Below are 15,268 nucleotides of genomic sequence, written 5' to 3'. Positions count from 1 at the left end.
CCAGATCAAAGGCGTGGGGAAAGAGGCTGAGCTGCTTGGAAAAATAAAAGTTAACTTTATAGCTGAACTCTGGTTGGGGTTGGGGGGTGCTTTCACAGCATGTGCTTGACTTGTCCCAGGCACACCAACGCTTCTGTGATGAGCACGGGGCAGTGCACAGTGAGGGGTAGCTGCGCTCCAGGCTCCAGCACTCACCTGAAAATGCCCATCACTGCTGTGGAACCGTTATTTATTCTGCCTTAATTTAAATGATGGTGTATTCATTGAATGTCACTTCCCACTTTTTTTTTTTTGTTGTTAAGCTGTTCTGTGCTGTTGCTGTAGGGAGAAGAGGGGGCTTGGAGCAACACAGGGATAAACAAGGGGCTTTCTAAAAGTGGTGTGATGCTCGTGCTGTGTGGAACCTTGTGCTGGAGCAATTGTTTGGGTTTTTTATCAGGCTTTATCTTGTATATGCTGGAGTCATTGGGAATACGACATGGTTTATATTAAAGTGCAAACACTGATGTTCTTCTATGGCTGTCCTGGGTCTGAGGGTAGGAGGGTGGGGGGTAGTTGCACTGTTTAATTTAAAGAGAAATTCCCCAATTTAAGATGATCACAGAATCATGAAAGGGTTAAGGATCTCAAAGGCTAGGGCCAGGGACACCTTCCACTATCCCAGGTTCCTCCAAACCCCGTCCAGCCTGCCCTTGGACACTTCCAGGGATGGGGCAGCCACAGCTTCTCTGGGCACCCTGTGCCAGGGCCTCCCCACCCTCACAGGGCAGAACCTGCAGCTGTCAGGATTGGGATTTTAGACACAAGTACAATCAAAGGCCCAGAAACGTCAAGAGATCCTTCAGCACAGCGAGGCCGCCCCGCTGGCCACGGGCCCGGACTGACCGCGGCCGGGTGCGCGCAGCCCTGTCCCCGCCCCGCCACACCCCCACCCTCCGCAGTGGTACCGCCCCGCCCGTTTCCCTGGCGGGGAGTGGAGCGAACCACCGCGGTGACCTCGGCACTCGGTGGGGGGCGGGGGCAGGACACCCGCGCATGCGTGCGGCCGGAGCGTTGCTAGGGCGGAGCGCGCGTGGTGACGGCGGGGCCGCGGTGGGGACCCGCGGGCGGCCGGAGCGCCGGCGCTTGTCCGCTGCCCCCCAGAGCCCTCCGGCAAGCCCGGGGGAGCCTATGGAGAGCGGCCCGCGCACTGCCATAGTGTTCAACGCCTCCAAGGGCGAGAGCTTCACGCCGGCCGGCGGCTACAAGGCCCTGCGGAAGAGGCTGCGCGGCAGCTGGAAGGTGCAGAGGTGAGGGGCGGCTCGCGGGGACACGCAGAGGCCCCGGCGGGGCTGTGCGGGCCGCGCTGGGTACCCGAGTGGCCTTGGGGATGTATCTCGTGAGCTGAGGTCGCTCTCTCGCGTTGATTGCGCCCTGTTGCATCTTCTGCCGCTGTGGGATGCTGTGCGTGGTTCTTTGGAGCTACAGCTGTCTCAGCTGTGGCGGAGATGCAGTGTAAGTTGTAAGGATGAAGCGCCTCATGCAGATTTGTGAGTCTGTCTCGATCTGGAGTTTGGGACAAAACGAAAACAGCCCCGGTGCAGATGATACTGTTTTATCTGGCCGCTGCAAGATGGCACGGCATGAACTGCTTGGGAGAGGCTCAGGCTGGATATCAGGGAAAGGTTCTTCCCCCAGAGGGTGCTGGGCACTGCCCAGGCTCCCCAGGGAATGGGCACGGCCCCAAGGCTGCCAGAGCTCCAGGAGCGTTTGGACAGCGCTGCCAGGGATGCCCAGGGTGGGGTTGTTGGGGTGTCTGTGCAGGGCCGGGGGCTGGGCTGGGTGATCCTCGTGGGTCCCTCCAGCTCAGCTTATTCTATGAAATGTGCCCAGACCAAAAAGAAAAAGAAAAAAATAATAGGAAGCTCCTCAGGTGCAAAGTTTAATAGCAGCTGTGATAGCTTGCAGCAGCTCTGGAACTGCCACGGTGCCTTGTCAGAGGAGTGTCACTGTTTAGCTGGTTGACATTTATAAGGATTATTTTTGCTCAAGTTGTCAACTTTAAACCCAGATAAAAGGATGTGAACTGACTGAAGTGGTTTGCTTTGTGTTCATTTGCCAGTCCTTTAAAAAAAATAAAAGGAAAAAGTTGTGGTTCAGGGCTATATCCAAGAATCATGTGTGTCTTTATTAATCTATTCATAGCTTGAAAGATGAAATCACATCTGAGAGACTGTTTGGGGTGAAATTGTGGATTACAGCAGGACCAAGAGAGAAGTTCAGTGCTGATGAGGTAAAAAGTCAATAATTGTTTTCAAGTTAATTATGTTTTAAAATTTGCTGAAGTAGAAAAGAACAAGACAGAAGACTTTGCTGTAATGCTGCTTTAAATGATTTAATATAAATTGAAATTTGATGTTTTTCTCATAGGATCAAGTTAAATGCAGGTAGTCAAAATCATTTGCCTTCCCTTATCTCAATATACCTTCATGCAGTTTTGTGTGTAGTTTCTCATGTTTGGTTTTTTTTTTCTGGATCTTTGTTGTTTTCTAGTTTTCCGTTCTGAAGAAATTCCTGGAGGATGGTGGGGCCATCCTGGTGATGCTGAGAGAAGGTGGAGAGTCCCGGAATGGCACAAATATTAACTTTTTGTTAGAAGAATATGGGATCATTTTCAATAATGGTAATGGGGCTCACTGCTGCCTTTTATTCATCAATTTGCAGCAAAATTGAAAGAGCAAGGTTCATCCTTTGTGGATACAAGCCAAGCAGATCTTTCTCACAAAGTATCTTTTGATCTAAAAGATGTTTTTTCTCTAAATCTGCATGCACGTGGCAGGGTAATACTGGAGCACAGCAAAGGCTTTCCATGGACAGAGTACCTGGACAACTCTGCCATCTCCATTCCTTTGCTGTAGCTGTTAGTTTTAATTTACTAGAAAAATTAATTCTAGTGAAATTTCTTGATTCAAAAGCCTTTAAGATATTTTCCACACATTTTAAAGGATTGACTCACTTCATGCTCATCCTGAATAAGAAGTGGCACTTTTCTTTATCAGACCAACAAAATGTCATTCATTAGTTTTGTGCTGCCAATGGGGAAAAAAACCCCAACAACCCAAGGCAACTGTGTCTCAGTGTAAATAAAATATTTTGGGTCTTTGGTGGCTTTTCTCGACTATGCCTTTTTTTTGCATCAATAGGATTCGATTCATCAAGTGTTTGGAAGATGTATTAAAAAAAGCAGCCTGTAAAAGTTGATACAGGCTGTTTTAACTGGACCATCTTTTTGCCTCTTCTGCTTTGCAGTAGATGGACATGTGCTTACTTTTTGTATTTTTATTTGAATTTGCAAAGGTATTCCTGTCCTAAATCTGTTTTGTCCAAAAGGAAACAGTAGTGAAGGCTGATTTCAATTCTTTTGGGATCCAAATGCCAGCTTTGTGCTGTTAGAAGCAAACACCCAGGGAATCCAAGAACTAAACTAATTTTTCTTTGCTAAATATAACACACTGATCAGCTAAGGTGTGAATTTCTGTATTTTTTTCTTGTTTCAAGATGCTGTAGTACGGAATGTGTATTACAAGTACCACCACCCAAAGGAAGCACTAATCTCTGATGGAGTTTTGAACAGGTAAGTATTTGGGGTACATGAATCCTCACAGTAAACTCTTGTCATCTGGATTGTTTTCAGCAAGGTTTGTTTTTCAATATCTCATAGGGGAATCAGTGAAGCTGCAAAGAAAACAGTGCTTGAGACAACAGATGAAGATGGAAGGGGCCATGACTCACAGTGAGTGTTTTCTGTGAGGAAACTGATGTGAAAATACGTAGAATACCTCAGAACTGGCAGGTTTGTGATTAGCAGCAGTACACTGTGCTTATGGTGAGGTTTTCTAATGCATTTCTTATGTTCTTATGCTTCTTAGGTTATATCTGGAAAGGGGAATCTGTTTAGTAGAGCTTGGTAACCTCTGAAGGAGCAGGAGGGATAGGTTTGGAAAGGAATTACTGTTCTCATGACCAGATCTTTTTAGCCTCTAGTCTGTGGGTTTGATTTTGAGTTCTGTGACTCTGTCCAACCTGCCTGATGCATGCAGGTGCTTATGGAGTTTCTGTATTTCCTGCAGAGCTCTCACCTTTGTTTATCCTTTTGGAGCCACACTGAATGTGATGAAGCCAGCAGTGGCAATTCTGTCCACAGGATCTGTCTGCTTCCCTCTCAACAGGCCTATCCTGGCTTTCTATCAGCATGAGGTATGAGCTGCCTGGGGCACTCCCTGCATTCCCCCTGCCCCACACAAAAGCTGTGAGTGGATGTTTTGGGGATACTTACAAACTCACCTCAATTTTTGATGCATCTGCAAACTCCAGATGAGCCCTGTGACTACTTCTTCTTTTTATAGTAAACTTCTTTGCATGGGGTTCAGAGGAGAGTTAATGAGCTGGTCAGCAAAGATTACCTATTTTTTGGTTGACTGGTGGATATCTTTAGTTCTTTAAAGTTTTGGGGGTTTTTTCCACTGTTTTAGTAATAGTTTATTAAATAAAATTATCCTTAGCTTTGTAAGTACACCATATTGAATGAAGGAAGAGGCCTGTCGCCTCAGAACCAGTAGATTTTTCATATATTGTCTTGCTCATCCAACCCTGTTAATTTACAGAAATAAATTCAGAAATCTAGTCATAGTCAATGGTTACAAGCACAGGATTGATATTAAGTTAACATAGTTTTTTAGTATGTAGACAAGTAAAGCAGTGCAAAACCAATTACCTCTAAAATTGCTTTGGAAGGAATTTTTACTATGTTGTATTCTTTGTTGGTAGAGTAAAGGTGGAAAGATGGCAGCGCTGGGATCTTCCCACATGTTCAGTGACCAGTATTTAGATAAAGAAGAAAATGGTAAGATCATGGTAAGTTGAAGTTTTTTGGGAGTTGGTTTTTTTCTTTAAAAACACCCTAGTGGGTCTTCACAACGTTTGCAAAGCACTCCAGGCTCATCTTCATTTTAGAGTAAGACAGCTAAGAAATGGATTCAGTATAAGGATTCTAAGCCAATACTAATGGATATTCTTTGATTTATTATCTTATTTTTAATCTTTTTCATGGCATGTTATTTAATAGATTTAATATGAATATTTAAGCATAGTATGAGATTATTTGGATTCTCCTGAAATTAATTGAGTTTTGCCCTTCTCCAGGATGTGCTTTTCCAGTGGCTCACAACATCAGATATCCACTTAAACCAGATGGATATGGAGGACCCCGAGGTAAGAGAGATCCATCACGAGGAGGTAAAGAACAGTGTGATCTGGCAGCACCAGTTTTGGTGCACCATGTATTTAGCAGAGTGGTTAACAGCCAGATGGGTGCTGCTGTTGTTGCAGTACCTTTATTCATGGTCTAAGATTGAGTAGACAGATGGCTTAGGTGTAAAAGATAATGGTATCACTCAGCCTTAGATTGCTCTTCGTTATCAGATAGGATTTGTGAAAGTCTCTTTCAATTTGCCCATGTTTAAGAGATTTACTGCTCCATTGTAATGAGTTTTTTCACTCTGAGCACTCAGACAAGGAGGAGTGTGCAGGAAGGAAAGGCAGATTTTCTGTATGTGAATAGGGATCAACCTTTGTGTCAGTTTTAGTTGTATACAAATGCCATTTTTATTTGGAAATATCTTTATGTGGTAAAGTTGTATACTCTGTGTACATAAAAGAGCAACAGTTTTGCATGGTTGTTTGGTAAGCTGGCTGTTCTAATTTTAAAGAATTAACAGAAATCCAGATGAAACATCCATGTGTTGGGTAGCTTTACAGCTGAGAGAAGAGTTGGCACAATTACTGATCTAGTGAGCTGCGCTGCAAAGGGCCATACCTGATAAAGAGTGAAATAATAACTTCTAGGTGAGATTTTATGTCAGATAGAAACTAGAAAGAGGCTAGGGGAATGAGTTGGCTGTTTCAAATGACAGGGATGTGTACCTGTGTGTTCAGATTTCAGACTACACCGTGCTCCCAGACACAGCCGCGCTCTCTGAGCAGCTGCGAGTCTGCCTGCAGGAAGGAGATGAGAACCCAAGAGACTTCACAAAGCTGTTTGATACATCCCTTTATCAGCTGGACACAACTGCCCTCCCTTCAGTTATCAAGTCAGCATCTGTAATTTTCTTCTTATTTATTTATTCCATTCTGTGTTCTGCATTTTCTGTTTGTGTTCAACTGTGTCTCCTTAAGAGCAGGAAGGACTGAGCTGTGGGCAGCATTTTGAATATGGATATACCAGAGGATGGATTTGTACAGTGTGGCAATGATGTTTTCTCTTGCTGCTTGTCTTAGCTGTAGTTTCTGGCCTTCTTCTCTCCGTTTTTTTCTGACTACATGAGATTCATTGATCTAATGTTTTTAGAGCTGTCTGCAGTGAAGTTGGGCACTTTCTGGAGTGATAGCTGAGAGCTGCTCGTTTCCCCACGTTTGAATTACTTGGCATTTACAGAAAGCTGCATTTCAGTCTCCTTTGCATTTCCCAATAATTGTGTTTTGAGGTTTATCAGCTGCTCAGTTTTCCCAGTTTGTGTCACTATCAGCTTTGTCCATCATAACTCCCCTGTTACCCAGATCATGTCTGAACACTTGAGTAGTGGCCGCTTAACACAGATTCCATGAAACTCCACTCTGCTGTGGACACTCTTCCTTCTTACTCTGTATTTCTTGTATTTTCACTAGTTGTGAATTCACAGTAGGATCTCCCTTCTGATCCCACCATAACAAATATTTTTTTCAAAAACAAATTTTGGTTATTGACTTCCTTACAAACATTTTTGAAATCCCAGTTCTGCTTTTTTGTGCTGGATCACTTTTTGTTCATCCATGTTCATCCTGCTAAAAGTCAATTGAAGAATTGAGCTGTGATTTTTTTTTGATCATCTGATATTTCCGGCTATCATTATCTTCCTCTGTCACAATTTTAATTTTCTCACTGTAGAAGTTGTTTATTACTGATCTGTAGTTCTCTGAGGTCCTTCTAATACGGACATCCCATTTTTTTTTGTGCTGTTACAGTGCAAAACTTTGATGCTGGTGTGTTCACAAAAATCCATCTCTGTAGCCTGCAAGTGGAAATAGATGTTGTATCATTTTTTCTCGCATACTTTGAATTTTTCTGTGCTGTAGAGCTTATGAAGAACTGAATGTGAAACATGAACCCCTTCGACTCATTCAGCCTGAATTTGAGAGTCCACTACCTGTCCTCCAGCCAGCTGTGAGTAATTTTCTTGCTTGTACAGTACAGGGAGAACCCTTCTCCATGAAAGTTGAACTTGAGAATCTTGGAGGTCTTTTCCAACCTTAATGAGTCTCTTCTTCCTTTGTTTCATGCAAAACCTCTGTGTGTTATTTCCATACTTCTGTAAAAAAAGCAGTGAGAAATACTGTAGTAATCATTAATCACTGGGGAGTTGAATACACTACAGGGACCATCTTTTAGAAAGAGCACTTATTTACGCTTCTAATTTTTATTAAAAGAGCTTCAAAATGTAGTGTGTGGTACTAAAACAGAATCCTTGTGTGATAAGCCTTTGGTTGAGTAGCTGCTCCCAGTCCTGTGAGGCGCTGGCTCAGCCTTCCCTGTGAAAACAGGATGTGGTATTTCAGAAGGCAGTGGTGGTGTAAGTACTGCACTGAGTGCTGCCAGGGAGGAGCCAGTCTGTCCTGCTCTGCTTCCATCTCCCAGACCCTCAGGAAAGGCAGAAAGTGGAGCACTGGTCTTTTACAGCAGGAGCTGATCAAACTTTTACCAGCAGAGATTTGGGCTGACAGCAACAACACGAGCTATGGTGGTGTCAGACTCATTTCAGAAAGCAGGAATCTCTGAGTATCTGAATTTTGCCATCATTGTTCCATCCTTCTTTACCCTGGCCATTGAGATTGCTGGGATCCTTATAGCTGCAGGATTGCAACTGAAAGTGGTGTCTCATGCACTGCTTTTTACAAACCCAAGTCCAACTTGTGACATAAATGGTGCCTGCATGAATCAGAAGATACTCTGACCAGAACTGATGTCAATATATTTTCAGGGTGATCTGTTATGGCCAATTTAGTTCCTCAGCCCTCAGCCATCACCTGGGTCTCATGGAGCAAAACTGAAACTGCAAATGAGAATGTCTAGTTGTGATGCTGGGTGATAATTCTGGCACACTTGTGACTAAATTCTTTTGGAATGTTATTTTTACAAAGTAAGAATGGAATTTTCAAATGGTGCCCCTTTGTTCAGTGGGCTTTGGAGTTGCTTATGGCTTTTTAAAAGGTTTCTTCAAGTCCAGTAGAAGTTCACAACTGTTGTCTTAGAGATCTGTAAAGTGTAAGAAAAATATGTGGCAATCAACCATGCTGTTTTTTCTCTTCAAGGTTTTTCCACCTGCTTTCAGAGAATTGCCTCCTCCCGCTCTGGAACTGTTTGACTTGGATGAAACTTTTTCCTCTGAGAAAGCACGTCTTGCAGAGCTCACAAACAAATGTAAGTGGAGCAGATTGTTTGCACATTTATATAAAAAGTCCAAATTTTTAGAGGAAAATTGTTATATTTAATTTTAAAGCATGGACCTCATTTGGGAAAATCTACTGCTCTCATCCTGATCCAAGAAATTGAAAGGCTTTGGAAATGGATAGTGTGACTTTATGTACCATGACATTATATTTTGTCTGTTACATGACATTTTATCCTGCTTCTGCCTGCTGTTTCCTATATTGTGCATAAATTGCTTTGGGCACTCTTGCTGATGAATTTCACATCCTTTTTATGCTTTGAAGTTAAAACGTTAAGATTATTCTAAACACCTAAGGAAGATGAGCAGGTACTGGCTGCAGGAATACATCATGGCTGGTCCACTGAGCTTGGTTATGGGACTGAACCTCCCCGAATGCCAACAGCAAATGGAGATTCAGAGCAGTTTTTGGCCAGCTGCTCCAGATGTGTGTGATACTCACCTGCCTTCCATCTGGGCGCTTGTTTAGGCACTGATGATGACCTGGAGTTTTACGTGCGGAAATGCGGTGATATCCTGGGCGTGACGAGTGAACTCCCAAAGGACAAGCAAGATGCCAAATATATCCTGGAGCACATCTTCTTCCAAGTGGTTGAGTTTAAGAAACTGAATCAGGTATTTTTATACCAAGTACAATGAGTAGCTGTAGTAACAGCAGTGAGGGTGGTGTGTCATTGTAGCAGCTACACTTGTCACAGGCGAGAGGTGCAGTGATGTAAGACATTAGTTGTGCAATAAATGAGACCAGTGAAATGTGATCCAGAGTACTTATGACTGTTAATCTCTGTAAAACATGTAGTGCTCAATTTATTAAGTCTCTCATTTATTTTAATTGGGGGATTAGTACATGCAAGTGTAGCTTGTGATTTCAACTAAATCCAGTTGATTGCTGGTGCCTGAGTGAGAGCAGTGAGGCCTCAGGAGTGCTCACAGCTCTGGCCAGTGCTGCAGTGCAGAGGTGACACCAGCACTGTTCCTCAGCAGCTGTACTGAAACACAGCTGTGCTGAAATAGTTCCTCATAGTAGATTTGATGCTTCAAAGTGTGTTTGGAGCATATTGGCAGAGCAGCAGTTTGTGCTAGCAAGAATTGCCTGTTCCACACATAATCTAGGTAAGCCAAAAATCTTACAGTTCTATCCTGTTGTTAAAACTCATTTTCCTTCTTTTTTTTTTTCTTTCTCTTCCCTCACTTAAGGAACACGAAACTGACCCAAGTGAAGCTGGATTCCAGAACAGTACCTGAGACCTGGCTTTCCCCAGTTTGAGAAAGACCTTTTAGTGAAAATGTATTTTTCCATTTTTAAAGCCTCTCCTTTCAGTATATTGATTAGGACTGTCTTCAGTAGTTCACTGAATACTTGGATCATTTATATGTGGTAGTTCAGATAATTAATGCCTTCTGGGGAACTGCTTGTATTTCACAAGCACTTTCCAAAGAATTTCTTATTTTTCTACTTCTTTATTGAAAATAATTTTTTAATATATTAAAAAAATAATATACGAAGAAAATGTGTTTTGGGTCCTTCTTTCTGGCTCCAGCATTTATTTTCTTGTAGTTAAGTCTTACTGTTGGTTCTCCTGGTGTACATGAGGTCCTTAATTGCACTGTGAGAGCAGTTGTTATTTTGGTTTGTGAACTGAGGACAAAAAATAGAGCCATGATTCTAACAGGAGCTGCTGAAAATACGTTTATCACCCTCGGGCAGCCTCCTTTTGTCTCTCTGCCAAAAAGAACTAAGGAGAGGTGAGTTTGCTATTGTAGAAGGAAAGTATTTCTTCCAAGGGAGGAGAGGATTTGAAATTAAGCAATAATGACATTGTTGCAGATCGCTGCCTCATATCAGACTGGAACTACATAATTTAAAAAAGAGAGGACAGCACATGGATGAAAACCTTAAGATTTAATGGATCATTATTAAGAAACTTTGATACTGCACAGAAACTCAGGAATATTTTTACTTCCAGTTATTTGATATCTAGCCCACTCCCTGAGGTGGTGAGTTCAGTAATGCACAGGAGTGGAAATTCAGGTTAAATTCATTGACCGTGAAATGTTGAAGCTCAGTGCACAGCAAAAATAGAGACAAGGAGATCAGTGATGAGAAGAAAACATTTGTCAACATCATCAATGCCACATCTCTATTGCAAGGACTTTTTTTATATTAATGTGGTGAAATTGCATTATAAAGCCTTTGTTTGGCTGTCAATCTGACACTCAAATTGTTACACATAAATTTTTCCCCCACTCAGGCCTTCCATGACTTCTGTGCTTTACCTTGCTCTTCCATGGTTTTTAAAATCAAAGCTGCTTTTTGGGAGAAATCTGTTCATCTTTTATCCCCCAAAAACATCTTTTTATTTTACATTTCTTCATGCTTCACATATCCTCTTGGCACAGGTTTTTCTAAAGGAGCTGCTCCAAAACCCCTGCCCAGTTGAGATGCGCTAATATAAATGTTAGCAGAAGTGGTTGTCTCTCCTACTAGACATTCCCTTTTCTCAGCAGCATGTTGGAAATTTTTCATTTCTTCCTCTGTTTGCCTTTAAGTCACCCAGAGCACTTTGTACATTCCAGCTACAGATTTACACAACAAGCTTAATCTCTTCTCCTGTGCTGTATCAATACCAATCAGCCAGCACAGACTGCAGCTGAACCAAGTCCCCGAGTGCTCCTCTTGCTAATTATAGCTCTGGTTTGTACTCGTCTGGGGTGTTTATACTTCAAACTGTAAATAGTTTCTGTTTCCCACCCCTGTTTTGGAGTTGTTTTGTCACCTGTTCCTGATGTTGTAATATGGTTTAGAGAAAAGCCAGGTGAGCAGCCAGGGGATACAAACAGCCCTTTGTTTTCTGAGTGTCTCTGAGGCCTCTCTGACAGCTGAAGAACCAATTTTTCACTGAATGAATGTTTTTTTACTGGGGTGGAATACATGTAGCTAGCATCTCTCTTTCAAAGCTGTCCCTTTAGCCCTCTGGAAGTATTTAAACTTAAAGTCATGGCAGTGTGATACATGTAAAATTTGTGGCTGACTGACAGTTTTGAAGGAGTACAAGTAGGTGAGGGCTTTGAAGAAGTGAGGCAAGGCTAGGAGGCAGGTTAGGCACGTAGCTAGTGAAGGAGTTTATATATTAATGAAATTATTGCTGCGATTCACAAAAGTGAGTTACAAGCAACTATTGCTGCTTTCCCTTTTTGTCTGTCCTCTCATACAACATTGGTTATTCAGCAAACCATAAATATCCTTTTTAATGTGGTTTTAACAAGTCCTTCTCCCTTTCTTTGCTGTAAGCAGCGACAGGAGAAGAAAATCAGGATTGTGGGAGTAGGGTGAGATCTAACAGGAGAGCATGAAAATCTGTAAGAGGGGTGGGTGCGATAGTCCGGCTCCTTTCCTTCTCTCATGACCAGCGCTTGGACAGGGCAGAGGAGGCCTTCCCTGCGTGGTGGCAGGTGCTGGATTCCTGCGGGCGGGTGACAGGACAGGGTGCCCGGGGCTGCTCCCCGCTGCCAGGCTGTGCTTTCCCGCTGCGCCAGGAGAGGGATCCGAGCCCCGGCGCGCCTCCGCCCGCGCTCCCGGCGGGCAGCGCCGGCCCCGCAGCCATGGCCCCGGCTCTGCAGCCGCATCCCGCTGCCCCTTCTCCGCACGGACCTCTCCCGACCCCTCTGCCAGGTAACGCGGGCGGGCGGGGCGGGGGGCTCGGGCACGGCCACCTTGGAGGATCCTGCGCCGGGCGGTGCCGGAGGGGGCTGCACCCGGTGAGGTTGTACCGGAGGCCGGCCCTGGGTGTTTAGGGGGCTCAGCCTCAGGTCGGGAATGCAGCGAGAGTCGGAGACCAGCACCAGAGAGACATTTATATCTTTATTGTGTTAATACAAAAGAGAGGGATCGGGGAGGAGGGGGAGGAGCCGCCAAGGCTGCGGCTCTCGGGGGTGCCATCACCAGCCCAAACATCCCCCACCAGCAGTGCCGAGTCAGTCAGCCCAGGGGGCGAGATTTAACTTGTCACCAGGTGCCGCCGTCACCACTCAAGCCGCTGGCTCCGTCTTCTGTGCGGCAGCGTGGATCCCTGCTCCTTACAGCAGGGTGCAGGCACCCAGCAGATCCAGCTGGAGCCAGGGCAGCAGCATCACAGAGTCCGGTGCAGAAACACAGGGACGGTGTCAGGATCGCTCAGGTGGGTCTGCAGGGTGGCAGAGCTGTGGATCAGTGTAGGGTGCTTCTTGAAGGCACCAGGGCAAGCCAGAGGAATCACCACAGGGGTCTCCAGGGATGATGTGGCTGGTTTGGAGCATCCCAGTAACCGTAACTCCTCAGTGCTTACATCAAGGGATGTGCTGGTATCCATAAAGGATTTTACTGTGGAGATGTCCCACCTGGGTGTTGGCACTTTCCCAGGGGCTGAGAGATCTCCAACCAGCCCAGGGCCCTTGAAGAGCAGGCTCTCCAGTGGTTTGCAAGGTGTCGAGGTCTTCTGTGACACATTCATCAGGCGGCCGTCTCTGCTGGGGTGCTCCCACGGCAAACCAGACACCTCAAAAGGGGCGTGGCCATGGTGGGCCTTGCAGAAGCAGATGAGACCAAGGTCAGAGATGCTCTGGGTTAGGCTGTGCAGCTCAGTCTTCACACAGCTGCTCAGAGACTCTACGTGCTTGACAACACACAGAGAACTGCCACTTGCTGTGCTGTCCAAGTCCACGGGAAGCTCCCAGGTGTCCAGTTTGGAAGCACTGCTAGAGTCCATGTAATAACTCAGAACGGGAAAAGAATAGCTATGGTTGGAGGACCCGGCCAAGAACCCATTTTCTAGGATTTCCTTTCTGGTCAGGATGCTGGCGCTGTGCCTCCGGGTGGACAGCATGGTGCAGAATCCAACAGCTGTCTGGCTTACAGAGACAGATCAGGGTGACCCTGTCAGAATAAACACGTTACTGTTCACTAAGGAATTACAGACTTACAGTAGCATGGACCACTCTTGGCAAAATCCTGTCTCAGTCTTGCAAGGAGCTGAGCAGGATCCAGGACAAGTAAGAGAGCATCCATTTTTTAGTCAGAAATAGCGCACCACAGTCTGTTTGTTGCTCAGAGGTCGTTGAGGAGCTTCCCTGGAACTGTATTTATTTGACCTCAGCCTGTTTATCACTACTCTTAGCTCCATACAGGGGATCAAGCAACATTTTATCCCACTCCTGAAGTCAGAGGACCACTAACCCCAGCTAGAATTGAGCCCCTTTGAGAGGGAGGCACCGAAACCAAGCTCAGGCTTGGATGGGAGAGGTTGAGGGGCAGCTCTCACCTTAGTCTCACTTGTGATAACCCTCACCATCAGCTGACTTCCAGCACCATTCCAAGCAACGAGGGCAGGCCTAGGAAGGGGATAGCTATGCTCCAAACCCATCTTTACTCTGAACGCACATTAAGCAGTAATAAATAGCTCCTAAATTTAGTACAAAGGGCCCGTATGCTCAGTCTATAAGGAAAGTCTTCTTTAAGAGACTAAAAGCCTTTTCTCCTAGTGTGTGAGAAAAAAAAGAGATTAAGAAAACAGAGTAAATAGCACTACTTACCTTCAGCTTCTATAAATACCCCTCAAAGTTCTTAACCCTGTTCTGCTAGTGCTACTTACAGGAGTTTTATACTTCTGGTAATCAATTAACAGGCTGGTTTCCCAATTAAGCTGGTTTGGGAGAGGGAGGGGCTTCTGTTTGCCTCTTTTTAAGCACAGGGGCAGTGATGGTGGGCCATGGCTGAGTGATGGAAGTACTCTGAGTTCTGTAAGGGCTAGGTTGGGTTGTGTTTGTCCTGTCAGTGGTCCTTATTAAGGTGACACCTTTTTATAAGTTTTGCCTTGTTTTGTGAGATGTTGGTTAGGAATATCCACATACACAGACCTAGTGGATGATGTGGATAGTGTATGTTGAAGTGTTTGGATCATGCTCTCAGGCATAGGATTGTTGGGGTTGTCCTGGCTGGGGCCAGGAGTTGGACTTGGATGATCTCTGGGGGTTCCTTCTAACCTGGAATATTCTGTAGCTTGTATGGCACTCCTGCCCTTTGCCCAGGGCTGCTGCTGTGGCTGGAGGGGGGCTCAGGTCGGTGTAGGGGTGGATGTAGGGGGTCCCAAGGGTGGAAATGGAGGGTCCTGGGGTGGGGGGTGAATGGAGGGTATCCTGGGTTGGCACGAGGGGTCCCAGTAGCTTCAGGTTGGTGGAGGGGGTGGATGTGGAGCTTCTGGGGGGGCCCTGGGTCCATGTGGAGGGGGACGCAGAGGTCCTGAGGATGGAAACGAGATGGGTCAGTGCAGGGGTGGATGCAGGAATGTCCTGGGTCAGTGCGGGGGATGCTGGTGGTTTCGGGTCAGGGTAGGGGTGGATGCGGAAGAGTCCCGGGGTCAGTGCAGGGGTCCCGGATCGGGCGCGGGGATGGATGCGGGGAATTGTGGGGGTCCCGGAGGGTGCCGGGGTCAGTGCGGGGCTGGGTGCGGGGTGCCCTGAGGGTTGCGGGTTGGTGCGGGGCTGGGTGCAGGGGTCGCGGGGTTCCCTGAGGGTGCCGGGGGCGGTGCGGGGCTGGGTGCGGGGATCGCGGGGTCTCCTGAGGGTGCCGGGGGCGGTGCGGGGCTGGGTGCGGGGATCGCGGGGTCTCCTGAGGGTGCCGGGGCTGGGTGCGGGGATCGCGGGGTCTCCTGAGGGTGCCGGGGCTGGGTGCGGGGATCGCGGGGTTCCCTGAGGGTGCCGGGGGCGGTGCGGGG

At 46.1% G+C, this 15,268-nt stretch overlaps 1 protein-coding gene across 1 annotated transcript; it reads left to right on the top strand.

Moving 5' to 3' along the window:
• Positions 1 to 1,084: 1,084 nt before the first annotated feature.
• Positions 1,085 to 9,919, top strand: IFT52 (intraflagellar transport 52). The gene is made up of 13 exons (XM_082293013.1): positions 1,085 to 1,289; positions 2,185 to 2,272; positions 2,533 to 2,662; positions 3,538 to 3,613; positions 3,701 to 3,772; positions 4,110 to 4,236; positions 4,807 to 4,893; positions 5,182 to 5,250; positions 5,974 to 6,128; positions 7,150 to 7,237; positions 8,383 to 8,491; positions 8,989 to 9,134; positions 9,717 to 9,919. Exons 1-13 carry the CDS (start codon positions 1,171 to 1,173, stop codon positions 9,762 to 9,764), a joined length of 1,314 nt encoding a protein of 437 aa, XP_082149139.1. The 5' UTR covers positions 1,085 to 1,170; the 3' UTR covers positions 9,765 to 9,919.
• Positions 9,920 to 15,268: the final 5,349 nt, after the last annotated feature.

The sequence above is a fragment of the Coloeus monedula genome (genome assembly GCF_965178545.1).
Source record: "Coloeus monedula genome assembly, chromosome: 17".
Lineage (NCBI taxonomy): Eukaryota > Metazoa > Chordata > Aves > Passeriformes > Corvidae > Coloeus > Coloeus monedula.
This window is presented reverse-complemented; position numbering and strand designations above follow the sequence as displayed.